Consider the following 27,537-nt stretch of genomic DNA (forward strand, 5'->3'; position numbering starts at 1 on the left):
GCCAGCGGCCACGTCCCCCCCCGCTGACGCCTGACAGGAAAGCCGAGGCGGGGGACGGCGCGCGGGAAAGGCGGGAAACAGGTTGAGGTGTGGGGGGGGGAGAGGGCACGCGCGCCTCACGTGCCGCCTCCCACCCGGCTTCCCACAGCCCCCGCGCGCCGCCCGCCCCTCAGGGCGCCTCCCAGCCAATAGGCGGTGCCGCCGCTCCCCCCTCCCTCTGCGCGCTGACGTGCGCGGGCCCCGGGAAGAGGCCGCGGCGCGCGGGCGCGCGGCGGAGGCGGGAAGCGGCGGCGGGGGAGCCGGCAGGCGCGGAGGCAGCGGCGCGGTCGCCTGGAGGTGACGCTCCCGCGGGGAGAGGGCGGCCGTTCCCACGGCCCCGGCCCGGCTGGCTCCGCCGGAGCCGTTCCGCTGCGGCCCGCTCGGCGGCGGCTTGAGGCCCGGCCCGCCCCCCCCACCCCCGGCGGCACCGGCGTCCCGCGGGGGCTGCCGAGCCGCGGCGAGCTGTGCCCGGAGCCGTTTCGCAGCGCCGGGCGGCTCCGCGGGCTGCCGGCTGCGCGCCGGGCTGGGGCGCGGGGGGGAGGCGGGCGGTGGGCGCCACCGGGTAACACTTCCGCGCTTGTTTCCAGGGAGTTCGTGGAGAGGGAGCTGACTTTGCGGCCTCGGGCGCGCTCGGAGCCTCGGCAGCGCTTTAAGCAGTTTGCAGTCTTTTTTTTTTTCCTCTTCCTGCCGCGTGTTCTGCGCCTTGCGGGTGAGCTGTGGAGCGACCTTAACTTTGCTCTGGTACCTGCCTAGTTCGCGAAGGGCTCTACTGGTGCCGAGAACGAAACGCCCCGCGTCTGCTAGTGAACGTTATGTCCAAGGGCTAAAGGAAAACCGTGGAGATCCGAAGGGTGTTTGGGATAAGGTTGTTATTTAGCGTAAGCGCTACTGGAGGTAGATGTGCCCTCGCTGTGCTACCGAGCCTTTTGAAATGCAGAGGTGTACTTCCTCTAGGGTGATGCTTTTCTCCTCAGGCGTGCTTATAATTACCAGCGCTTCGACAGGGAAGATGGAGAAACTCAAGGTTTCTGAGACCTTTTGCGGGTACCATATTGCAGTCTTGCCTATAAAATCAGGGAGTTTCTGCTGGGAAATCCGATAATGGGGTGCACTTGTGGCTCTAGATGTCCTGCAAGTGCCCGGAGTGGGGCGAAGGGAGTGACTATTCACTAATTGCGAGGAGTGATTTCCTTTAGTGGGGAGGATGGTGAGCATTTTGGAGTTATCCTGGCTTTGGGTCGTGATTGATTTAGTTCCAGCAGAGATTAGAGGGAGGGTCTGGTGCCCTCTTTACAAACTGATGTGCTGATAGTTGCTTAGGTACTGTACTGTTGTACCTCTCTTCATACGGAAACTAGACTAGGAAAATGTTCACTTTCATAGCATAATAGTTCTTGTTTTGGTGTGAAAAAGGTTTTGTTGTGATCACTAAGCTTATTTGAATTGAATGGCTCTTTAAGTTAATAGTTTTAACTTTGTTTTTCCTTTCCCCCATCCTGAAGCTATTTTTAACTCCTTTCTGTTAGCCTTTCAGTGAGGTACTCTAAGCACTCTGGACTGGAGAGGAAGGAGTGCCGCCTTCACCTCTTGAAGATGAAAAGTGTACTGAGGAAAGAATTAAACTTGTGGTCCTCTGTTAGAGCTGGAAGGCCTTTAAGGACAGATGTGGCTGTCAACAACTTAACTTGGATCAGGAGGCAGTGGAGAGGCTCACTAGTGGCCCAAGGAGTAGCTTGTTAGCGCCTGAATTTATAAGGCAGCTTGATTTCTTCCCTCCGCTGTTTTGTAGACCCTATTGTGTGATCAGAGTGATCCATTCTTACCCTTTGATAGGGTTTGGGGCATCTCTCTTGTGTAAGAGCAGAAAGATTGAAGTGTTTGCCTGTCCAGGATGTTCACGTAGCTGTAAGCCCCAGGTGGGCAAAACGATCTTTTGCTCTAACATGATGCAGCTGTGTCTGTACTGGGAACCCTGTGGGAAGGCAAGGAGGTGGAAAGATTAATGTCCTCCTGATGGTCACTGGCTTGTGTTTAAAGGTGAGAGGGTTATTCAGGGGGGTTGCAGCAGTAACAGAGCTGGTAGGGAGTGGGTACGTTGTGCCAGCTACCTTTCTGTGCCAGTGAGCGTAGTTACTGTAGGAAGACTTACCATATTCTTGACTCATTCTTTCCATTCTTCATGAAAATGCTTTTTGTGTTTTGTAAATGGTGATAGCGTGAGCTCCCAGGTGGTGTACAAAGCTAGCTGGGAAGTTTGTCGTTTTTATGGTCTTTGTTTTATAGCCTGTAGACCTGGCTGTGATCTCTCAAGGCAGAGAAAGCTAAGGGAGACAGTGCTGCAAGAAATGGTGTTGGTGATGGAATTAGCGATTTGTTGTTTGATGTTGCAAAAGGTGTTTTTTTTCCCCCTGTATGCTGTGATGCCCGAAAGGAAAATGGGAGACTGTTCTACTAGAGGGAGAAACGCAGGAAGCCGAGTCTTGAAAATATCTGATCATAGTCTTATTTCCCTTTTGCAGAAGTGCCAGCCTCAGTATTCTGAGGAAATGAATCCTTAAATAGTTATGTTCTGCCTTAGTTTTTGTACAAGTGCATGAATTTTCCTTGCCTGTCTCTAACAGCTCACCTGAGCTGGCGTGTGTATTCTGTTGACTAGCAACAAAACACATGTCTATTAAGAGTTTGTGCCGAGATGAAAAAAATACAAAAAAGGAAAAGCGTTAGTCTGAAAATGTGCTTACATACATGCCTGTGTGGTTTTCTGGAAGTCCAGTTATGAAAATTGTCCTTGGTTGTAGCTACATCTCTGAGAGCTTCTTGAGCTGAATTTCATGGAGAGTGTGCTGGAATGTCACTTTGTGACCAAATTAGAATCTCTTTCTCCCCTTCGCGTTAACTGAGAACTTTTTGTTTTCAGCCTGGCTGTGGTGCCTCAGGTGTTCCCTACTAGCAGCCCTGTCCCCAGCAGTGACCTTTGTCATTGAATCTGGTGCAGTTCAAACCTGATTCTTTCTTCCTGTTTTTCCATGGTTTGCATTGCAACCCTTGTCTGGCCAAGCACAGGACAAGGATCTATTGAGGAAGCTGCTCTTTCAAGACTTGACAGGAAGGGGCTTGGCTCAGACAAAATAACGCAGGTGATTTTGTAAAGCAAACCTGCCAGATCTCTTGGAAGACAAATTTTGCTGTCAGACTGACTATCGGAAAGCATTTTCAAGGGCTTTTTGGAGTTCTAAAGATTTCACAAAGGCTCGGGTCATTTTAAATACTTAGAAGGTCTGTAGGGGAAAGGGAGGAGCTGAGGAGAGATTATTTTGGGGGGGAGGAACTTGCTTGGTTGCTTTGTTCCTCTGCTGCTTGTAGTAAGGAAGAGGAAGTGTGATCCACAGTAAATGACTAAAACAAGGATGTGCTTAATTTCCCTTATTCTTGCTCTGAATTCATAACAGAGGGAAGAAAGTCTAACTTCAGTGCAAAGGCGACTATGTAAACTTATTCTTGAACAGTGTAAAGAGTAAATGCGTTTCTTTCGTCATTAATTATCTGCTGTCCTTTTCTGGTCTAGCCAGGCAGCAATGGCAGGTGAAGACTGTGTAAGAAGACGCCAGTCTGGCACCACTACAACCTGCAAGACCTCTGAGAATGAAGAAACACCGAGGCGACCTGAGAGCGAGCGGTCATTTCAAAACTCAAGCAATGGTGAGATTCTTTTGCTTGCAATTAGTTGCATCTCTGGCATGTGATCTCCTCTAAGGTGTCCTTTCTAGCTCATGGCTCTTGCCTCCTTGCCCTTTCATTTTAGTTTTTTTTTTTCTCATAGACAGGCTCCCAAGGTGGAGTTCCCTGTGTACCAGCTGCCCTTCTTCAGCAGATTTAGGTTGTTTGGAGTGCTGTCCTGCAGAACTTTTCCTCTGGGCTGCGTACTGCAGTGCTTACAGAGGTCTAGATTAAAGAAAGTGATTAACTGTCGCAGGAGAAATGTGTGTGATGAGGAGAAGAGGTTTTAATGCTGTGAATGATGCAAATGCATCTGCACAACAATTTTAAGTAATCCTGGTAAGTGCTTTTTCCGGGGACTTCATCTTGTTTCTTTTACAAACTTTTAGTATGTGACTTCCTCAAGACTGAACAAAATGGTCTTTGACGTACCAGGCTAAGCTGGCATATCCATTCTGACAGACAGATGGAGGTAGGATGCCACACAGAATGACTCTCCGCTCCTCTGGGGCTCTGTTAATGTCAGAACAGCCCCCTTCTACCCAGTCTCCACCTTGGCTGCCTTCAAAGGTGCAACAGAACAACAAGCAGTTGAATTTGTGTTTGTTTATTTTGTGATCACCTTGAAAGTAAGGTGGCTTATGGCTTTGTGGAAGGGTCACTGCTGCATGCGTCCTGTCCGTTGCAGGGACAGTTGTGTGGTTTTGCCTGTGGATGCTGTGGCTGTCTCAGGCTCCTGGATTATGCCAGGCCACATTCCAGCCCAGCTATAAGGAGGTTAGCAATGAAATTGCAGCTAGTTTCCTCTCTCTTTGGAAGAGAAAATGAGCAAAAAGGTAAACTGGTTTATCACAATGTGCCATGTAAGTATAAGTTCCAAAACCCTGGTGCCAGTAACTCAAGGAGGCGATTTTTACTGATACGCTTCTGAACGTTGTCGCTATTTCATAGTACTGCTTTCAACTGAGATGGGAGTTGGAGCGAATTTAAGTTTAGGACAAGTCAGATGTCATCTTGCAAAAAAATACGTTGGAGAGAAAGCCATCCCACAAACTACGTAGAGAACTGGGATTTTAAGCTGTTGTTGGTACCAACGTTTTAATGGAATCAAATGACACCGTTCCATTATTACTGTTTTTAGAAAATTGCAAGAAGTTGATGGCTACTGGAAAATGGTTATGATGGGTTTAGAAGCAAGCTTCTACCTTCTTATCTATGGAAACACCTTAACTGTTAGGCATAATCGGAATTCTTGCAGGCTTGTGGGTAAAGAATAAATATAGCTGTGATAATTAGCGCTTGATAGGTGGGTGTGCCTGTTTTAAAAGCCTTTCATTTTAATACCTCTGAGATGTGGCCTACCGTCGCTGCAGGTGAGATACCGTGGGTGCAAAGCAAGTAAACATTCTGGGGCAGGTGTCTTGAAAGTGTGCTGAGCTTTCATGTGCTATGTGTGCCTGGTGGCTTGGCTTGGAACAACGTGGGATCTTTTAGTACCATATAAACTGCAGTGAAGGCAGCTGGGAGGAATCCTGGTTAGTTATGACTAGGTGACTTTCCTGCCAGGGGTTACTGTCAAATTCAGCAGAAGTGTCACAAAGACTTAAGCATGACCAGTTTTTGCAGACTCTTTGCTCAGCACAGTGATGGGGACACCAGGAACGCCCCAGGGAGGTGGGAGACATGACTCTGATGCCTGACCATGTTATAGGCCTGGGAGGAAGATGCATCCCTCTGGTCAGGAATCTCTCTGTACGCTGGAGTTAGATCAGGATCTCTGTGACACAAAGGTTGGAGCTTGACAAAGCTGAAGTGTTCACATGCTCCACCCTCTTCTTGTGGTCCAGTATGCTTGCGTGAGTAGGTAGGGCTTTCTGTGAAAGCACAGCTGAGGTGGAAGGATCTCTAAAAGAAGCAGTGATAGACTTCTCACTTTCTTTTGTCCTAGCCATTCGCTTCTGAACAGCTGTTTCTAAGGCATTGGTCCTGGTGTATACCAGGACAGCAGAAGGCTGCTATATCTGGCAACGTCCTCTTTATACTTTAACATTTTAACACTGGGCGTTGTGTTGAGTTTCAGACAAGATGCGTGCTTATTGCAGTGAGGGGATTCTCTCCAGGTCAAGACAGTATTTGTGTGCAAGTAAATATGTAGTGTCTTTGTGGCAATTATTTCTGTAGAAAACCAAAATCGCTAATGTGATTTCCCACTCTTGATCCTCCCTGATTAGCAAACACAATCTGCTTTTTAACTTAAGAGTTAATGTGTCAAGGGCCAATTGACTTGTTTCCAGAAGTGTGTGAACTTTCTACGGAAACTTCTAGGCCGTTAATCCTTTCTTTATTAAAACTCAAATGCATTGGCTGATCTGAAATTGCTTGGAGGAATAGTTTTAATCCTTATATTGGCTTTAGAGCTACATTAGGTCTGACTCTTCCGTTTGTATAGCTTAGATTATTTCTTCTTTGCCTCATCAGTTCTACTGAAAACTGTCTCATTGCTTGCTGAGTTCTAAGACTGAATAGTTTGTACTTGAGTACCCCCAAATTTATAGCAATGTGGAAATATTCATAGCTTTGGGATCGCCAGAAGAATTCTTCTGTCTCTTGATGTGTTTGTATCTTGTAATCATTCAGCCTGTAATTTCACTTTGACAGAGTAGCTGAACTTCAGTGTCATATATCGCTACTTCTTCTTGAATTAGCTCCAGTGTCATAATTAAACAACTAATTTGGTCCTGGCATAGACTCAACAGGTGATCTGGGCAGCAATAATCCCCTGTCAAAAGCCAGACTTCCTTAATAAGATTAGTCTTGTATGTTTTCAGCTGGAGATATATAAATAAATATAAAACTGTTCTGCTCAATGGGATATTGGTATCAGGCAGTACCAGTTGAAGGAAAACTTACCTGGAATGAGCGTAATGGAAACTGGATGGGCAGATTTTAGAAGGTTAGAGAGGATGTGGCTGTTAAAGGTGTATCTGAGTGCCTCTAAAATGCTAAGACTAGACCGTTCAAAACAGTAAACTGCTATTTGTGGAGTCTTCCCTTGTTTCCTCAGAAAAGGATTAGAAGTGTCTCCAGAGACTGATCTGCAAACAAGCCGTGTGGCCTATCTTTGTTTGGTGTGAGCAAGCCCGTTTGGTAGTGCTGATCTCAGAAAGGGGTTGTTATCTTCCATTGAAGAGGTTACTATTGATCATTCTCAGTACAGAAGTTCATGAAGCCGCATGAATTGTGTGTGCCTACTGATAGATGTAGGAGGAGAGAGCTCTAAAACAGGGAGCAATTTGGAAAGCTTTAGGGTTTGCTGTCTGACTCACAGCGGTAAGTGCTCATTGTATCAACAGGCTATTTCTCATGGATTAATGAATTTGGAATTAAGCTGCTTGAGTCGAGTTTCTTGGATGTGTTTCAGGGAGATGGATCAAACAGAGCTGTCTTCTCTGAGATTAGGTGGATTCTGGTAATTGTAGGTGCTCTCGTGTTTTGCAACCCATGGTTTGAAAGCGTAGCAGTTTCTTGTGAAGTGCCTGTGGACATGCTGGCATGACACAGAGAATGCTGGTGCCTCCTCCTGCCACTGAAGAGACTGTTTAGGTCCCGTGTCTCTGTAGAAATGACTTTTTAACTGAATTCTTTGCCCAACTGCAGCACAGCGACCTATGGCCTATGCATTCCTTAAGCAGATCAGCTGAGCTCTGGGAGCAGTCTAGTTATAACTTGCCTCTGTCTGCTGAGTGGGCAAATAAATGACCATAAGTCAGAATAAGGCTTGTTAGCATCAAATTATTAACATATGTAGTGTTGTACCAGATGTAGAAGACTTCCCCTCTTTACAATAGCCTTGCTTTAACATGACTGTCCTTCAGATAGCACCTTCAGCGTTCCTAAAGACGGAGCCTTTGAGTTCAGGTATCCAACAGTAACAGGAAATCTTCTGCCTATGTTGCTTTAACCTTTTGAGCAGTAAGTTGTCAGATCAGGAAATAATGAAGATAATATTTTTAAACTTTTAGGGAAGGGCAGTGTTGGGTACAGTTTATATCTGACTTTCTGTCAAGATCCTAAAGCTAAACAGATCCTGAGATCATTAGGGGAAAATGCTTCTGAACTGTGAGTGGTATGCTTGGCTCTTCTGAGAAGTGTCTTTTTTTTTTTTTGAAGTACATGTGGGAATAAACTGAAACTTGTGTGCTTTTCCTACCTTTTAGGCAAAGAGGCATTTTTGTCTTGAATGCTGTGCAGAGATTTAGGTAGCAGTAGTCTCCATGGGTTGTTCTAACTGCTCAATACTAAGCCCAGTGCCACAATGCAGAAGCAGTTTGAGTGGCAGTGGCTCAGAGTGCTGGCCTGCAGGAACCTTCTGTGGCTGGTGAAGTCACTACAGGCTGGGAATGTGGCGCTGCATGCAAGCCACGGCTTTGCTCAAGTGACTTGTTCCCACTTGTGCCCTTGGTGGTAATTGCAGACTGTAGCAGTTAAATGAAATTAATGCTTTTTAACACAGTTAATTTTTGAGAGCTTGCTTAGTAGAGCACTGGCTGGTGTCTTACATGGAAGCTGGTTTTGTTGGATCCAAAGCTGTAACACTAACAGATCATATGAATGGAATCCTTTGCTAGTCATCCCAAGTGTCACTGATCTGTAACATGTACAAGAGTGGGTTGAAAAAGAGACAATGAGATTCTTTAAGAAAGGCTGTTCATAAATCTTTCGTGAAACTTAAGTGGCTAAGTTTTTAACAATAAAAAGCTTTCTCAGCCTGCGGGTGATCTTTTATTAGCCTGGTTTCCTATGGAAACAAAGCTTACTTTTAAGTTGCTCTCTTTTTTTTTTTTCCTTCCAACTTTTGAACCTGCTTTGAGTTTGGGTGGTGCAGAGAGGTGTCATGTCCTACAAGGATCAGTTTCTACAAGCCCAAGACAAGTGGTTAGCTAGATAAAGATCTTATCGATGTCTTTGATGGGAAGTCTCATTACATTAAAACTTCTTCCTATGAGCAAAGCTTTTTTCAAAACAAACCCTACTTCAGTCTCCTGTGAAATTTGCAATTATTTCATATTAACCTTCAAAGAAGATTTTCTTCCTTATGACTTTAAATATATTGCTCAATTCCTTAATGCATATCCCGTCTTGTTTTAAATGTCAAGGTGTGCTTGCTTGTATTGTGCAGCCTTGAGTCCGTTTTTGTAGTGATGTTGCAGTCCCAAAGTGATACGGGGGATCTGGTCTTCATTTTCAGTGTCAAGGGAAAATGCAGGTTTAGACATCGCAGCAGTGTGCCGTTCCCTTTAGACTCAAAACCATGTGACGATTCTCTTCTCGAATGACCTGACGGAACATAAGTAGCAGCTTGCACAACAGAAGATGAGTGATTCTAGAAGATGATGAGTTTGTGTTCTCTGGTATCTGTCTCGTGACGCGGCTTGAGTTTATGGGGCGATGCAACACATCGGAATGAGTTGTTGTTTCGGGGTGGGTTTTCTTCTACAGGAGACTTTTTTGTTCTGGAAACAAAGTAACGAGCTTACAGGTGGTTTTACTTTGTTATTTGAGATGCCTGTATGAAAGACATAGATCTTGATTTTAAAGCCTTTTAAAAGATGCTGTGTTTCTAGTATAGTCTGTGTGTGTATGCTGGTGTGTGGGTGAATAAAGAGGTAAGAGAGACACTACGTACAACTTAGCAGTTACGTCAGCAGGTCACAGACTGGCCTCAATTCCTGTACAACCATTAAAGACATACATCAGGTGTCTGTCTTTAAGTCACAAGGTTTTTTTTTTTTCCAAAGCGAGCAGCTCTCGGGTGGTTATAGTAACTGAGACTTCAAATGCAAGATATAACAGGAAATACGTGGTCAAAGCAGTGGTTAGCTATTTTTAGCTTAACTTACAGAGGAAAAAGCACAGTCTCTTACATCTCATGGGTCCTGTCCTCTTTGGCCATGTTTGATGGCTTCAAGTGTACTTGATAGAGTCTTGAAGACTGGCAGCTGGATGAGAGAGACAAATTCTGACCTTTCTGCAGGAAGGTTAGTTGTGCTTTGAGCTTTATATCTCTGGTCTGCTTTCTAGCAGATAAGCACAAGGTTGCTCTTAGCCTAGTCGTAATGGGGAGAGGGGGCTGTTAATACAGTGGTGGAGTGGTGCAGCGAGAGAGTAGAGCCATTGAGATGATGTGAAGGGGATACAGTTCTACTTGTGGAACAACTGGATTTTTTTTTTTTTTAATTTATTGGGTAGAGAGGGAGGGAATCCATTTGAGACAAGCAAAGTGCACGAGCTGAGTCGGACAAGAGACTCTCAAGTAGTATCTTACACTCTTCTCGAATTGTTTTTCAAATTGCTGTTGTTCAGCAAGTGTAACAGCATGATGAGCTTAAATGCTGAGGTTATTATCTTTGTCTTGGAGGTGAGATGCTTAGCAACTAGGAATTCTGTTTTTGTGAAAATGGATCTTTGCACGCAGCCAAAAGTTTGTGGTGTTAAGTAGTTTCCTTGTTTGTTGTAACATTACAAGACTTCTAAGTAATAGGCTGTTGTTGTTAGTCTGTTATTAGGTCTAGAACTTGTGTATCAGTTTTTATGGACCAAAAAACAATCAAACAATCTTCCTGCTTGATTGGGGGGGGGGGGGAGTGTAGAAATTAATGCTGACAACTGAGCATAGCTTTATTAAAAATGAAGTCTCTTGTTTCATTTAACTCTTCTCCAGTATTGGAATTGGAGTCATCTCTGAAGCAGATCTGTCTAAACTTCTTACGACTTGTTGCTCATACAGAAGCACTTGCTTTTATTAGAAGAACACACTGCACATTCTGTGTGCACAGGCTGCACGCATACAATGAGGCTGCATTACAAGCTGTGATATTGCAACAAATCTGTCTTCTCACCATGCAGCAGCACAAATGCAGCAACTACTGCAAATCTGTTAGCTCATGCTTCACTGGAACGTTACTAAAGAATCAGTTTGGTATCCTCTTCCTCAAAGTGGTAGTGTTGTCTTGGAAACTGAACGTGAAAGTTGTAATGCTATCTATGTGTCACTGTGGAGGGGACTGGTGTAGCTATAACTGCGGAAGGACGTGCATCAGGCAAGGTTTGTTCCTATCTTTTCACCCTGACTTGTATTTTAGAGGGGTGGATATTGCTGCTTTAATCTTGTTTTCCTTCATGTGCAAGACTGTTTTAAGTAGCTTTATCTTCTGTGTTGTCATTCTTACTGGAGAAGTGAAACACCAGCTGCCTTGCTGGTACTCTACAACTGTTGCAGAAAAACTCTACTGGTCTGAAGTGCCTGATTTGTGTATGTTGTTCCTCTTGATGTAGTAGAGGCATCTCAGATGTGTATAGTTCTTTATGCAAAAGAAAGGTGATGTTTGTGGCTTTACATATGAGCCAGTGGTATTAGTGATGATAAAAGTCAGATATGTTCATGGCATGGTTAGACCTGGCTGTTTGCTCAAGTGATAAAACATTGGGGAATACAGTCAGACTGATGTCTAGCACTTCTCCTGGGGGGTGAAAGGAGTGGCACTAGCCAGGTTTGAACACAGGATAACCTTCCAACTTGCCATTTAGCCTGTCTTCAGAGCTGGTTGCTTTTTTATTTTACAGATAGTCGTGGCTTGACTGTCTAGTCTATTGGCAACGGAGAGACCTCCAGACAACCTAATCTTGTCTAGTTCACTGTGTGTAAGATAAAGCTCTGATAAAAGATCAGCACCCTTGGATCTGACCTTCTGAGGATTGCTCTAATTGCTGCTTCAAGGCTGAATATGTTTAGGGACCTTGGGAAGATTGGCAGAGTTGCTAATGGAAATGGAAAACAAAGCTTTCGAAAATCCAGCACGTTATCAGCTGTTGACTGCCTTATAGTGCTGTGATCCTAAATAGCTGTTTAAAATACTTGGTCACAGCTTATGAATTTCCTGCAGCTTAGTTTTGAATTTACTGGGACACTGGAAATCAGAAGCGCTAATGAAAAATCAGTGACTGAGCTCCTGTATGTTGTGCTTTCTGTGTTTTCAGGCATGCGGCTCGCATCACCAAAAACGTAAACGTTCAATATTTGCTTTCCTTCCTTAGGCCGGGTTGATGTTGACCATGTGATAACACGGAAAATGCAGCTAATAGCAGAAGCTGAGGTAAGTACACTCTAATACTTGCTTGTGGGAAGGAGTGGGATAATTGACTCTGAATGTCTTTTGGAGAGTCACTAGTCCTGGAACACAAATGTCCCTCTTCAGTTGTAGCTTGAGTGCAGTGACTTTTATACAGCCCTCTCTCTCTCTCCTCCTCTCTTCCAACTGCACAAGAGAGGTAGTGTTACCAAATGCAGTTCTGTCTTACTTGACCCAAATAGACTGAAGTCCAAAGATAAGAGTGAACTTTGAGGCCTGTGAATAAAATGGGACTTCTCTCGCCACTAACTTTTGGCGGTGTGATTATCAGCTACCCTGCTTGCATATTTAGTCTTTAAAATTCTCCGTGTTCTGCTATCCATTGAATAAAGGGTAGCAAGTAACCTGTATCCCACAGCTTCTGTTGCCCTGGCTGTGGAGATGACTTTCCTGAGCCTTGGTCCCACACTTGTCAGTGAGCAATATCCTCAAAGAAAGTAGCGTTGGGTATTTCTAAGGCGTTCAGCATCTGTGCGAGCTGCCATTGTCTTAGCTTATGTTAAGATGATTTATGCCCAAATTAAATGAGGTTAGCTAACAATGAACTGCACCCTCCTATTAACCAGTGTTTTGTAGCATTCATGTTCTTCAGGGCAAACCATCCTGCACTCTTGCTTCATTTTATTGCAGAGAATTCTATGGTAAAGATTAAGTAATCTAATTGTGCCACCCTTATGTGAAATTAGGGAGTGGATACTTAAAAACCAGAAATATCTTGCACCTTTCAGATGCTTTCCTGTTTAAAAGTCTTTTTTTTCACCTCTATAGGTGATGTGTGATTTATAATAAATATAACCAAAGTGTATTTAAATGTATCCTGCAAAGGTTGTACTGCTTTTCGTGCTGAAACTCTTAAAATTCAGCATGTTAGAGGGATAGTCAGCTCTGACTATCTTTGTACATTGTCTTCTGAATGATTGTTACTGAGGACGTGATAGAGCAGGTCTCACACTTGTGTTCTGCAGTCAAAATAGCCACTGCAAATCACTATGTGGGCAACAGATGCTGCAAAATAAAAACTTTGACTGTTTAGCATATGTAGCTTTAAGTTCTAGGTTCCAGGGAACACTACCTGGTTGCAAGGGGACAACTTGATCTTGGGTTTTTTCTTGAAAAATGTCTCTTATTTCTAAATTAGTTTTTTTTTTCTGGCCACCGGCTTTGAGACACACTAGTTCTTATCCGCAAAGAGAGTTGAGGAAAACCAGCAGTGGCACTTTAATTACTGAAGTTTCTCCCAAAACATGGGGAGTTCAGGTTTTGAATTTTAGTGCCTCAAAGCTACAATAATAGCTATAAGGCTAGCTAAAAATCTCCATCTGCTGCAAAATGCCTGAGAATTCCTGGAGTGCCTGGCCCTTTTGTTGTGTGAACCACGGAACAAAGGCTTGGGTTGCAGTTTACCTTTTAGGTGGTAGGTATCTGAGGTCTAAGCGGATGCTTGACTTGGGAAAAGTGCTGGTCACTGATGACTCCCACTGATTTTAGGTGGTAGGTGTTATGCATGCCTTCATGAATCTGCAGTTCATCCTACACCAAGTTGAGGATGGTGTGTTCTGTCACTTGGTCAGGGCTGTGTGCTGTCATGTTTCAGTGACTGAAATGACTAAGTGTGTTAGAAGGACTTAAATGCTGGGGAACTTTTGCAACTTTCTAAGTAAGCTACAGGGTTACTTCCCTCAACTTTCTCTGATTTCTCATCGATTATTGACCAGCTTCCCCTTTTTATGGCACAGCATTCTTTTAACACTTGCCCCCCTTTTTGGTTTTGTGATGATCTGGTTCTTTTGTTTAAAACTTAATGGTGACAGCTGAGTGGATCTACCCAGTTCCTTGTCTGAGACTGCAAGCACGCTTTAGGAGATGCTTGGTCAAGTGCTCTCTGTTGGGAGAAACTACAATGAGGCCGTCTGGGTATCTGTGGCCTGTCATAGTGAAGGCTGGTGGGAGGTGTGTTCTCTTAAGTGTCATTTCTTTGGTGGCTGGGTGGAATGCACTTGGCTTATTGAGTGCTAGCAGTTACTCTGGCAGTTGCTTAAGTAGGTTGCCCTTTGAATGGCAGTAGTAGTAGTAGATAATATAGCATGATACGTTGTGCAGTTTTATTGTATAGAGTTACAGTTACTGTAGGGTCTATGCTCTGGTTGTATTTTATTTAATTTAATGAGAACTCATGCCCTGCTCCCAGTCCGAACGCATGCATATGTTGATATTAGCCCTGGAGGGTTGTGTTAGGAGGAGGCAATCTCAGCAGAGTGCTAAAGTGAAGCAGTAGTTAAAGGAAATAATTTCTGTTAAACTCTTGCTGAGAAGAGATTAGGCTGAAAAGAGGGGAGAGACTTTAAAAAAAAAGACAGGGTTTTGGTAGGAATGAATAGCGCTTTGTTTGGCATGGAAATTTGAGCGCTCCAAGAGGAGCAGAAGTTTCTGTTTGACTATTTTGGTAGGGATATGTGCATGCATGCTGTAAAAGCAGGCTGTGCCAGAGGCCACCAGTGTCTTCTGTTACAGGTTGTAGTTCCAAAGTACTCAATGTTTTGTTTTGTTTGTTTTTCTCATGTTTTTAAAGGACCAAGTCCACCTCTCTTGCAGAGACAATCCTCTGCCTCCCAGAAAAGTGGTGTCCAAGAGTCACCAGATCCTAAAAAATTCTGTTTCATTAAGCACTGATGAAAGTTCTTTATTCTGTGCTAGCAGCTGCCAAATAGGGCAAAAATGTTTTTATGAAGTTAAATATTAATCTGCTCCTTCTCCTACTACAGTTTCTGTTCCAAGAGGTCTCTCTGGATCTGACCACTATGAAACAGGAGGAGTGTAGAGTTCTGAAGCATCTTGACTTCAGGGTCTTCTGGCTTTATGTGGTCTCATTTCAGATTCTTGTATTTCCTGCCAGAGACTTACAACTTACTTACTTGGCTGTTGTCGCATTAGACAGTAGCATTTTGTGAGAATACATCATCTATTAACACATTTTGTTAGCTTACAAGTTTTGCTTCTGGAGAGGGATTTTTAGCTTAGTTTTTTGGGCATCTACTGTATAAAGTCAATCCAAGCGTGCTTGGAAACTGAAGGATATATCATGGATGACAAGTGTCCGTCAGTGGAAATCGAACTGCTTAAAACAGCTGTGGAAAGAGGTCTGTGTAAGAGGCAAATGTCACTGCTGCAGCTTAGAGCTAACATCCTGTTTCAGTTATCTGACTTTTCCTTCTTTTCTGACACCTGGTGCCTATTCCTTTTTAGCAAAAACAATGCTGCTCCGGCTTTCTTCAGCTAATAGTTAGGCACTGAAACATAAACACGTACTGAATATGAGCTCAGGTGTCACAAATGGCTCTTTGAGGAAGCACCATTTTCATGCACGACTTCCCAGCTCTTTCTTTGCCTTCTTGAAAATGGATTACTTGGTTACTTTTCAGCCTTAAAGATTAGAAAGTAGGTGGCAGTGTGTGTTCTGAAGGTGATCAGGGAGACTTACGTGTTTCTTAAGCAGCTGATCAGTAAGAACACTAGATGAAATAATATAAGAGTTACCATGTAGGAAGACTTGGGCCTTGAATCTGGAAGCAAACTTGAAAAATCCCAGGCAAAAGGATGGTCAGACACCTGTTGCCTTTTTCTTTCTGTGAGGGAATTCATTTTGCCTGCTTTTTTTCAAGTCATAAGAAAAACACTTATGCTGCTGTGTGAATCTCGGGATCCTCTCTGCATGTAAAGAGTAGGAGAATTTGCACCACAGCAAAGAGCTATCCAGAGCTCAGTGTAGCACTTTCTGCAGAAATAAGTTATTTTGAATGTTTTAATCATTCAGTTTCTTCTAAACACATCTAGTTTTGAAAACTGCCTGGAGCATGGGAGATCAGGTCTTTGAAAGCTTGTGTTTTGAGACTGAATAGCAGATCCAACTGTGTTTCAGACAGGAAAATACAGGAATGAATTACATGTGCTAGTCTTCAGGCAAGGCAAAAGGGATATAAAAACCTTTCACAGTCTGCCTTTCAAAGATGGATTATAGTCCTTGTCTAGATAACTTACTATTGGGAGGGTTAAGTGATATTTTCCTTTCTAGAAAAGAACCTCTTTATCGGCTGAAGCAAGCAGTCTTTGATCAGAGTGCCTATGGTTTATCCACAGCTGATTATCTCCTTTTTTTTTTTCTTCTTTGCACAGTATCAGTGTGTTTTTCCAAAAAGATGGTAGAGAGGGGGATGCTCATTGATATTTTTTTCATGCACCCTTAGAAGTCAAGGTCTCTAGTACACCAAATGCTTCAGAAATTGCCTTTTTGTAATAAACTTAGAGCAGAAAAATGTGAATAAGCTAAAAATGGTACAACTTTGTCACAACTGGCAATAATAGAGAAGATAACCTGTATAAAGCCCACTGAAGAAGGGGGAGCGTAGGAGATTCAACTGGGATATTTGATCCTCTGAATTCTTTAACTTCAGTCTTGCTGCCGACCAGCTTTGTCTCTCACTGCTCAGTCTTAACATTTAGCAACATTACCCTGTTTTGTTGCTGTGGTGAAAATTTTCTGTGCTTTCTGTAATTTCAGTGGTACAGGAAAGTTTTCGTCCAAACAGTGGTAGCAGCAGAAGAGTAAATTTGGTCCCTCTTCCTGCACTCACATCATAGATTGCTCTGCCTTAGTGCATGAGAAAATCACTGGTAATTGCATAGCCACAAGCATGAAAAAGTCCATTTTTCCCTCAGTAACACTCGATGGGCTAAAAAGTAAATCTTGTTGTGCTTGTTTTGTGTGCTAAGGGTGTAACTCTGGTTAAAACTGAAATGTTTTCTAGGTCTCATGTATTAAGTTTAACTCAACCTTCTTGGCACAATAAAGTATGTGAAACACCTGCCACTCCGGACATATGTATGAGATCAGTATGCTTACTTTGCTCTTCTGTGTTGCATCTGATAGAGGATATAAACATTATTTAAAGTTCCCTGGCCTGAGGTGTGTGTACAGAGCAGAATACGCCCCTGATCTTGTCCAAGTTGGCTCCAACTATTGGCAGATGGTACAGGAATGTTTTTTTGATGCCTTGCTCTGTCCTGCTCTGGGATAAAAAGGAATATAAGTATTTTATGAAAAGGTATCCAGAGTGTTAAACAGTTTTGTGCTCTGTTTTAACTCTACCAGCAATTAAAGCCAGCTTTCATGAAGGAAGTGGACAGTCACTTCACAGAGTTTGTGAACAGTTTAGTAGCAAAAACAGCACTTCTGGATTCCTCATCTTCAGCCACCTTCTTCCCAGCTTCCTGCTCAGAGAGGGAACTGCACAAAGCCAAGTAAGTCAGTTTTAAGCTATCCCTATAACAAGGTTATGTTTCCTGGAAGCCTTCTTTTCTTTCTTGTCTCAAATGTTCTCCTCTTTGTTTGCAGGACCTTGAGGGCCCCTCCAGAACATGGGAAGATCTTTACTGCAAGAAGATCCCTCTTGGAGTGAGTAACAACTTCAATTTTCCATTAAATTGACTGAAAATACCCTTGATAGCAAGCTAACTAGCCTTTGCTTTGAGGTACTCTCCCCACCACCACCCCATGGTCTTATGTTCAAATCCCTTTGAGCTTCTGTGTTTCTTTCTAAAACATCTCTGCTACAGCTTGCAGACTTCCCGAATTAAACCTTTAATACAGTCCTCTCAGTACCACCAAGGCAATAGCTAATTATCCTCTGAGGATAAACCAAGGAAGAATCTGTGCAGACTGTAGTCAGTCTTTTGAATTGGGATGGCAGTGATGTCATCCGACCTTCCTGTGAAACGCTTTGGAAGCTGACGTACTGCAGTTGTGATGTGCTATGCACATGGCCTGATAGTGTTTGAATCTCTCCTGTAGTGAGCTGTTTGAAGTGAGTCACATCAGGACGATCTACCACATGTTCATCGCTCTTCTCATTGTCTTCATCCTCAGCACGCTTTTAGTAGACTTCATTGACGAAGGAAGGTAAGAATGCTTTGGAAAAACAGGGATCAGGGCTGGGAAATGCTCACTTCCAAAGCAGCAGAGGTACATGAAACTGTAGAATGGTGGGCAGAAAGAGGGGGTAATTCTTCCTTGGGATGGAAGGATTGATGTTGATTGCAGGATGATGTTGGAAGCAGGGTTTTCAACTTCACATACTTAAAATATATGCTGGAATTCCCATTGAGGGGATATGGTAATTTCAAATCAGTTAGCTAGATATTAGGAAAATTAAGCAGATGGATGTATTCCTTGAGAATTACGGCCAGCACAGTTAGGCCTAACGTGCTTAGTTCATCTCAAGGCTGGCAAAAGGAAGAGGTCATTCTTGACTGTGGACTGCTCTAGTTGAATATATTTCATGAAACAGTAGCTGTCAGCTGCTTGTGCTGCTTGAAGGAGGACTGTGTTTAGAAAAACTCAAAAGGCTTCAGCAGTCCTTCCTGTGCTTAAAAATGACAGTTCTGGAACACTGTACTTGTGCTTAAATAAAAAAAACAGAACTTGTGTTTTTCCTAGGGAAAAAATCTCAAGGATTTGCGCGTAGCCTCTGTTAAGATGGTGCTTTGCAGGTCGCCAGCTCTGAACAAGATTGTGAAAGACTGCTTTCCTCACGCTTTATTGTTGCTTTAAATAGTATCTTTTTGGCAGGCTGTATCCCATGTACACAAGTAGGATTACACGTTTATCTTGCTGATTATCTGATCTTCAGCATACAAAACTAGAGCTGTATCTTGATTATAATCATTGTCACTCTTGTCCGAGTGTGAGAACAGACTCATGCGCTATCGAGTGTTGTGTAGCTGATCCTAACTTAATATTATGTATGGACACTGGGGGAGAATGTCATTTACCTTTAAAATCAACTAATAGGCCTGGATTCTCTGGATACTTAAAAAATAAATATCATTGCTGTGTTCTCAGCTAGATCTGGTAATTTGGATCCAGTTTGCAATTGAATCTCCACGTGAGAACAAATAAATTGTGCTGGTGTACTCTGTACTACCTTCTCCTCTGACCTTGGTTTACAAGAGCTGCTCATGTATGGGAGTAAGCTCTGGTGACTTTGATAGCCAGTAAGGTTGAACATTGTTTTTGATGTTTGATTAATGAAATCAAGTACCTGGTGCACATCATTTGGACATATTTGGACTGAGCATCTAATGACCCCAAGCCTTTTGGTTGACTTCTAAACTGAATTCGTGTGGAATGCCTACAGTTTCCACAAAGCAGAATCAAATTAGGTTTGAGTGCTAGATGTTAAAATACCTCACACCTATAGAGGTGGGGAAAAAGCCTCTTTAGGTGTTAAACTCCTGGGAAGAACCAATTCTTAATGAATTGGCAATGATCCTGGGAGTGTTCCCCAAAAGCTCTTTTGGACCCTGGTTCAGCAGTGGATCGTTTGGTAACGTGCCTGTTCTTAGCAGGGATGAGCATACTCTTAAAGCACATGCTGATCTTAAAGATGTGCTTAAGCCCAGTGGATTTGAAGGTAAGCTGTGCCGGACAGTACTGGTGGTGTGAGTCCTTCATTTCTTGTTTTCTGATATGCTTGTGGGTGGTCACTTAAGTCTGCCACGGGCAACTCTCTGTGTCTGAGTAGAAAATTGCCACAGTCTCTTCTATCTAGACTGTCAAACAATCATGATCCACAAGCTTTGCGTTTTGTGGCCACTTAGTGGAGTAGAAGTATTTCTAATGGAACAATGAACACTGAATATTGTCTCTTTCCTTGTGCTTTCTAGGCTGGTCCTAGGATTTGATCTCTTGGTCTTTGTTTTTGGAAAGTTTCCAGTTGTCTTCTGTACTTGGCTGTGCATGTTCTGTGCCACGGTTATCGTTCCGTACAACCTTTTCATCTGGTGGGCCCAAGGCTACTGCAGTTCCTCCCATCGTGTAATCCGCTCTCTCTCCTATGGGATGTTGTTCACGCTTTTCCAAACAGCTGGTCTTGGATTCGGACCAACTTACATTGCTGTATCGTATGCCCTGCCCCCAGCTTCTCGTTTTATTGTAATACTCGAACAGGTAAGTCCCTACCCAGTATCTTTGTATATATTTAATCTTGTTTTCAAAATAGAAAAGGTCCTTTTTCTGAACGAGTCAAGTGTTGCTTTTGTTCATTAAAATATGCCAGGACTTTGGATAGAGTTTGTCTTTGTCTTGAAGACAGACCTACAGGCAGCAAGTCTAATGAGAAAAAGTAGATAGTAAGCTCCATTTTGACTTGGAAAAACTCCATTTGACACTTGGTTTTCTACCCTGTGTTTAAGACTTTTACTGTGGATTTTTTCTGAACATACTTCAAGGCTGAAATTCTACTTATTTCTAGTTGTCTTGTGGATGCTAAATGATTAAACCCAATTTAACCTGTTGTGCCATAGTTCACAAGGAAGCTGTAACATTCCTCTCTTAAAAAAAAAAAAAAGCAGCTACCTAGTCAACAAGTGGTTCCTGTTTCTCTTTCTGTTCCCAAGAAGCACCTGTCTTTGTCTTGCAGTCAGAACTTTATTGAAAGTGGAATTTTTTTTGGGGGGGGGGGAGGGAGAGGAGGGTGAGAGGAGGATTCCAAGAGTGTGGAGGGCTGATCAGACCATCAGGTTAAAACAAGGGTGGTCAGGGACAAGAGTGTAGGCTTGAAGAATTAACTTTGGACTAGCCTTCCTGTTGGTCCTTCAGTGTTAAAACAAACAAAAACCCTGCTCGGCAGCTGTGGACTATTTATGTGGGGCACCACCTTACTCCAACATAGTGGTAATTGCTGTCCAAGGAGTCAGTTTCAAGACTTTGAAACATACTGGCCTATTGCAATGGGTAGGGTTTTTTCCCCTTCAATTTTAAGTTGTTAATTGGTTAGTGACTTGCTGATGTTACTCAGAGTCCTTGTGTATGCTGTGGTCCTGTGGGTGTAAACGGGATGTGTTTTGACACTCTTGAGCCATGATTGTTACTGCATGTTTCACCTTGCAGTGTTTTAAATTCATCAGTTTAACAGGCTTGTGGGCTGGGAAGCAGCCTTTTCCTTGTCAAAGCGGTAAATTGGAGAGAAACCAAGATGTCGAAGGTGTTGCCTTAAAATGCTTGATCTGGTCTTTATTGGGAAGTTGGGAAAGCGAGAGTATTAAACTGATAGTCTCTTGGCCTTACAGGTTCGTCTTGTTATGAAGGCTCACTCATTCATCCGGGAGAACGTACCCAGAGTCCTGTCCTCTGTGAAGGACAAGTCCGGTGAGTAACTTGCCCTACTTTTTTTGACAGCAGTGCATAACCAGCTCTTGTTTTCCCTCCGTTGCTTTGAGCTGCCCTCATGAATTGGAGAGGTAGGATTTGGTCAGTGACTTTGGGGAGGTCACCAGGCTCTGGACTGGCCTTCTGCATCATAATTTCAACCTGAACCTTTTTATTTGTTATTAGGCAATGAGCAAGACTGTTGTTCAGGTCTGTCATCTCTGTATTTTAAGTCTGTCTTCAACAGGACACCTTATTTCTGCTTTTAGGAGCAAAAGGTGTTTAGAGGCTACCTGCACACCTCCAGTTCAGTGCTCTATATGAAATGACAGTAATTGTGGATGCACAGAAGCTCTCTCAGCAGGGCATGCAAGAGCTGAACATGAACACACGTGTTGATACTGGCCTTAGAGCTTCACCTTCCCTAGGAGGAGAGGAAATGTGATACCAGGGTGTTAGCACTGTACTACATGTTAGTCACCCTCACTTGTGAACTATGCTTCATGGCAGGGCGGTTCCATCTGATGCGTCTAGGTGGTTTTGGTCTCTGCAGATCCCGTACCTTTAGTTCCAGACTGAGTTTTTTTGAGGTGATAAGGGATCTATGTTGTGAAAGGGTACTGGGGAAACCGAATTGCCAGTAAGCAAAAAGAATGTTCTTCTCTTATTTCCCCCTCTTCTAGGCACAGTACCTATTCCCAGAATTTCTCAATACCTGTACTTCCTCTTTGCTCCCACCCTCATCTACAGAGACAACTATCCCAGGTAACGTGAGCAACACCAATAGAACATTACAATCTAAAAACTGAAGCCAACATTAAGCGTCCTGGATGCGATCTATCCAATTTATGAGTTAGAGGTTTCAAAAAGATGGGGTTAAGTCAGTAACCCAGCAAGAGCAGGACTCGGTCATGAAAACTCACTCTAATGTTAATGGTATTTTGACTTTGTGGTTCTGGTTTTATTTCTTTGGGAAGTGCACTTGAAATGAAACAAATTAATAGCTTGCTACTGAATATCTAGTGATACACGGTTCTTGCAGAAGGCTTGTGTGTGGTTTTGTGTGGTGCTAATAAGCAGCCCTGCCCCTTGAGTTTGAGGAGGTAGGCTGAAGCCTTTAAAACTGGGAGCTCCCAGACTTTTCTGTGCTTTGCTGGATTGCACTTCGACGACATCAAGTCAGCAGTTCTTTACCTGACTGTCGGGCAGATCACCACCTCCTATGGAATTGTGTAATGCTGCCCTCCAGATACTTTTCCATTTATGGAATTGCTATAGCTGTCCTGCTGTAGCTGAAAGTGAGGAACCAGTAATTTGGGCAGATGTCTCTTGGATGGCAGGAGATTAAGAACTCTGGAATTCAGAAAACCTTTTTTTTTTTTTCAGAGTATAGATCAGTAAAATCAATAATTGAAGGGAGGTTTTTGCTCCTTTGAGGTCCAATTTAAGTATGATATTGTGTTCTTTTTCCTAGGAATCCCACGATAAGATGGGGCTATGTAGCTACCAAGTTTGCACAGGTGAGTAGTGCAGCTTTCTGAAGAATGCACTTTCAGAGATCATCTGAACTGTGCTGAACAGTTCTCCCTCTGGCATTGTCACTGTGTACTTGTATCAGAAAAGAATAGTGACAAAAAAAAGAAACAATGATCTTGCTGCACTAATGGTTGTGTCAAAGCTAAGAAAAAAAAAAAAATCCTTGTTTAAGCAAGCCTTTAGACTCCATTCCATGCAAACAGAAGCTGCATGTGTGGGAGAGTGCAATATCCATGCTCTGGCCCTCTTTCTTTACACTGATGCTGTATTGTAATGCACTGGCAAAGCTACCTGTCTGCGGACATTCAGACCAATTTTGAAATAATGAGGCCTGGAGTCCGAATCTTCAGTGCTTATTTGAGCTTAAGGTTGACCTTTGTCTGGATATGGAGCTTCAGTTGCTTCTTGTGGATGTGTTCCAAAGTAATGGCTTTGTGTGATTGAAACTCTTTACTGTCACACAATGTGTTCATGGTTTAAAAAGCAAAACAATAAATAAAAAAGAAACACGAACAAACAAAGAATGAAAAAGCGTTTGGCTGCTTGCTCTTTGACAAAAGAGGGTGACAAAGCACACACCTGGCTTACAGCTGTCAGAGTATTTAAAGCAGTGACTTGCATTTTGACTTTAACTTCCAGAACATGGGTTCATGAGCCAGAGAAGGCCTGAGGTGATTTGGCCTGTAAAATTCTTTTTTGGGATAAGAGAAAAGTAAGCTTTAATATTAGATTTAACTACAGTAAGTATTTTTCAATTATATCTGCCCTTGTCTCTTGGACCTAGATCACAGGGTACTTTCTGCAGTTACTTTGGCATAGGCACAAATCTTTTGTCATAACTCCTGAGTTAATAGGACTAGCAGAAACTTGCAGCTGCTGTAGTAGAAAAAGACAAGTTGATTTTGTTCCTGGCTGTCAACATGCTAGAGATGGCTGTGGCTTACTTTCTGCCTGGACCCTTAAGGAAGTTTATTAGCAGCGATGTAAAATAAGTTATTCTGATGTGTGTTGGCAGCTGCTGTTCCTCTCCTAGAGCTGTCAAGCAATGATGTGTTAATTGTGCATTTCTTTTTTTTTGTTTGTTTTGTTTCAGGTGCTTGGTTCGCTTTTCTATGCCTACTACATCTTTGTGAGACTCTGTATTCCTCAGTTTCGCAACAGCAATCAAGAAACCTTCAATCTTCGGGGGCTGGTCCTCTGCATCTTCAACTCCATTCTGCCAGGTAAGACCTGGATTCATGAGTGACTATGTATCTATGGAAGGGGTGGAAGGGAGGTAAGTGCCTGGTATGAGATGGGCTCGTGACAGGCAAAGATCAGCAAAGGAGATCTTGTGGGCAGACTTCAAGTTACATTGTTAAACCTCAGAGTCAACAGCTCAAGATAAAAGCTTGGGTTTGAATTTAACTGTCTTCAAAGCCACGTTCTAGGCTCTGTGGCAGCCTTGCTATTGCCCTCTGGGGTAAGCATGACCTGGTGCAGTAAGAAACCAAAATACTTTTACTCTTTTTGTATGGGTAGCGCAAAGCTCATCTGTGTCAGTGCCTTTAAGAACAGTCTTGACTGCGTTACATCCCCTTGCTGATAGCTGAGAGAAGGCACCACAAAACTGGTCTGACTCAACCTTGTTTCTAGGTGTCCTGATTCTTTTCCTGGTTTTCTTCGCGTTCCTTCACTGTTGGCTCAACGCGTTTGCTGAGATGCTGCGCTTTGCAGATAGGATGTTCTACAAGGTAAGAGCAGGAGTTATAGTTTATCAAGCAAGCTTTATAAAGCTCTTAAAATTAATTTTCCTAATGAAAATGAAAGAGGAGGAAACTGAAGATTGTTTTACCAAGCAAAGCATCCACAGGGTTTTGCTTGGTTTATTCTGTTAGGGCTTCAGTTTGTTGCTGTGCTGTAGAACAGATCTGATTTCTACTTGGCAGTCTGAGTTGGTTTTTAAGGTAATACACTCTGTGTACAAAGAGAACCAGCCACTAGACCTACCCAATAGCTCTGTTGGCACTCTTGTTATTCTTTTATCATCTCAACCACTGCAGTTTGGAGTAAAACCAAACTTCGATAGACAGAGCAGAATGTTGAAAGTGCAATGGAAAGTGTTATTTCATGGCTATATTAGCTTGATGTTGTCCTGATCAATATTTTTCAACTTGATATCCCAGAAAAGACCTGTAGAATTTTTTTATGCTTACAGTCTCTCAACTGTGCTTTCAGGACTGGTGGAATTCTACTTCCTATGCAAACTACTATCGAACCTGGAATGTGGTAGTACATGACTGGCTCTATTACTATGCCTACAGGGACTTCCTTTGGGTGAGTAACAGACAGATAAATTCTTCTTGTTAGTTAAACATTTAACCACCGAGCAAGATAGTGCATTTGTGAAGATGCAGCATCACTGTCCATTGAGAAGCACAAAAATTTGTCTTGCCTCAGCTGCTGTGGGTAGCCACTGTGCTTTTTAGAGATCCGTTGCTTGTTTCCAAGTCCTTAATGTGTGCAAAATGTGCATCTGAGATGTAGGAATGTTCGGATTGACTCAACAGTCTGAACTCATGTTGTGCTATTTTGATGAGCTACGGTAGATATTTCATGAATGGGCTCAACCTGAGTACTTATGCAGGCAACCAGAAATATGCCTGAAGAAAACATCTAAGATCCAAGGTGCTCTGTAAAGCATGTAGCATTTCATGTGTGCCTCATGGCCGGAGGAGGCCCTTCTTATGTCAGATTTAAAAAAAAAAAAAAAAGAGAAAACAACAGTGTTGAAGCAACTAAACGAAAACCAGAGCAGAAAAGCTTATAATACTTGGTGTTCTTCTCTCTTCCAGTTTTTTGGTAAGAAGTTCAGAGCAGCAGCTATGCTATCTGTCTTCACAGTATCAGCTGCTGTGCACGAATATGTTCTGAGCATCTGCTTCGGCTACTTCTATCCAGTTCTCTTTTGCCTGTTTATGTGCTTTGGAAGTAAGTTCCCAGGAGAGAGCATATGAGTGGGTTGTGGGGTTTGTGGCTTTTTTCCACTTTTAAGCGAGCATGCTTTGCTCTTCTGATGCCAGTTACCCCTTAGGCACTAACACACAGAAGTGTTTCGTATCCAAAAGTTGCAGTTATGGATCCAAACTTTGTGAATGTATTTTTGCAGCCAGGTAGCTCAGTAGATGTATGTAGACACACACACAGGGTTTGCAAACTTGGGACTCAGTTAAGCAAGGTATGGATGGAGAGGGAGAGCTATATATGATACACTGCTGTTCATGTGGCACTGAACATATTTCAATAGTACTCCTTCCTCTTTGCCAAGCCTTAGTTGAGTTGCTGCATGTCAGCAGGCTGGAGGTCTTCCTCTTTAAAGTCATAGTGTAAGACAAGGGTTGCTTTACTACTTGCAGTGAGGAAGAGAGCCCATTTAGTAGTTAAAGCTCTTGCATTTCATTTTGGGTTTTGAGCTAGAATGAGTTACAGGGCTCTAATAAACTCTAGGTCACCTCTGCCAGCATGTCTTGATCACCAGCGTAACACAAACAATATTGATCCCCAGAGGCGTACAGCTGGGTCAGCTTGTTGGCAAATTTATTGGAAGTAAATGTCAGAATCAGCTCATGGTATTTGCTTTACTGCCAAGCGTAACGAGATTTTCTTGTGCCATGCTGACCTCACAGAGCTGCTCTGTTGCTCCCGAGATGAAGTGAAGGGAGGGAAGGATCCAGTGAAATCAGTTGGTCTTTTGATTCTTTAATCCTGAGTTTGTTTCTGAACGATGCTTCTCCTTTCACCTCTTCTAGTGGTCTTCAACTTCATCCTTAATGACCGTCGGAAAGGGCCCATCTGGAACGTGATCATGTGGACATCCCTCTTCCTGGGCCAAGGTGTCATCATTTGCCTCTACAGCCAGGAGTGGTATGCCCGCCAGTACTGCCCTCTGGAAAATGTGAGTAACTGACCACTGACCTTTCCTGTGGGATAAGTGACCACGCGAGTGGCTTGTCCTTTCTTGCTGTGGGACAGGGCAGAAGTTAAATGGCATGAGCCTTTCTGGCAGCGCGCTGTATCAGTTTGTTAGGAGTTAGTCTAGAAACTGTGGAGAATCTATGGAAGCTTTTTCTAACAAAAGTGCTTTCACTAGTGCGCTCTCTATGCTGGTGGTATTTCACTACTTGAAACTGAGGGTGTTTTTCCCACACTTCTGAGGGCATAAACCACTACCTGAGAGTATGCTAGACCATTCAGGCTGTGTGAATGGAACTGCAGCACTTCACCAAGGAGGTCAGGAGAAACCATTCTAGGAGGCCCACAAAAACTGAGCCTGTTGTGCCTCTCCCAGCCCAGAGTAGGTGGTAGTGGGAATTGGTTGCCTATAAATGGTCAATTTGGGGTGTTACTTTCTGACTTAGAACTCATTTTCTTGATATCGGATTCTCTTGTGCATAAAAACTTCTTGCTGTCCTAGTTGATTTCAGTTTTAACCAAAGATGTCCTCAGGCCAACTCTGTTTTAAGTTTGATTCTCCTCACTTAAGAGTTTGTCATCATAAGTGACTGGCTTCCTGATACAATATGCTACTAGACAGAATTTAGCCGAGGCGTCAGAACTGGGACTCGGGCGGATGGCAGGCAGACAGCTTGTTCTGACTGTAGCGATGCTTCCGCACGCTGTTTTGTGAGGATAAGAACAGGCTCGTAGGATGTGGAAATGCAGCTTCACCTTTCCCGTTATGGAGGTTGACTTCGGCTGACCACACCACAGCCGGTGCTGTTTGCTGTGACTAATTTGCTGCCTCTCCATGTTTTGCAGCCCACGTTCCTGGACTACTTAAAACCACGTTCGTGGTCGTGTCATATGAAGATGTAA

General features: G+C 43.3%; 1 protein-coding gene across 1 annotated transcript; it reads left to right on the top strand.

Moving 5' to 3' along the window:
* The first annotated feature begins 3,614 nt into the window (after window positions 1-3,614).
* SOAT1 (sterol O-acyltransferase 1) lies at window positions 3,615-27,537 on the top strand. The gene is made up of 15 exons (XM_086617589.1): window positions 3,615-3,738; window positions 11,851-11,909; window positions 17,092-17,240; window positions 17,335-17,394; window positions 17,791-17,898; window positions 19,665-19,947; window positions 21,069-21,147; window positions 21,831-21,912; window positions 22,622-22,667; window positions 23,777-23,906; window positions 24,319-24,416; window positions 24,901-24,999; window positions 25,518-25,653; window positions 26,472-26,617; window positions 27,481-27,537. Exons 1-15 carry the CDS (start codon window positions 3,615-3,617, stop codon window positions 27,535-27,537), a joined length of 1,656 nt encoding a protein of 551 aa, XP_086473715.1.

The sequence above is a fragment of the Tauraco erythrolophus genome, chromosome 10 (assembly GCF_009769465.1).
Source record: "Tauraco erythrolophus isolate bTauEry1 chromosome 10, bTauEry1.pri, whole genome shotgun sequence".
NCBI lineage: Eukaryota > Metazoa > Chordata > Aves > Musophagiformes > Musophagidae > Tauraco > Tauraco erythrolophus.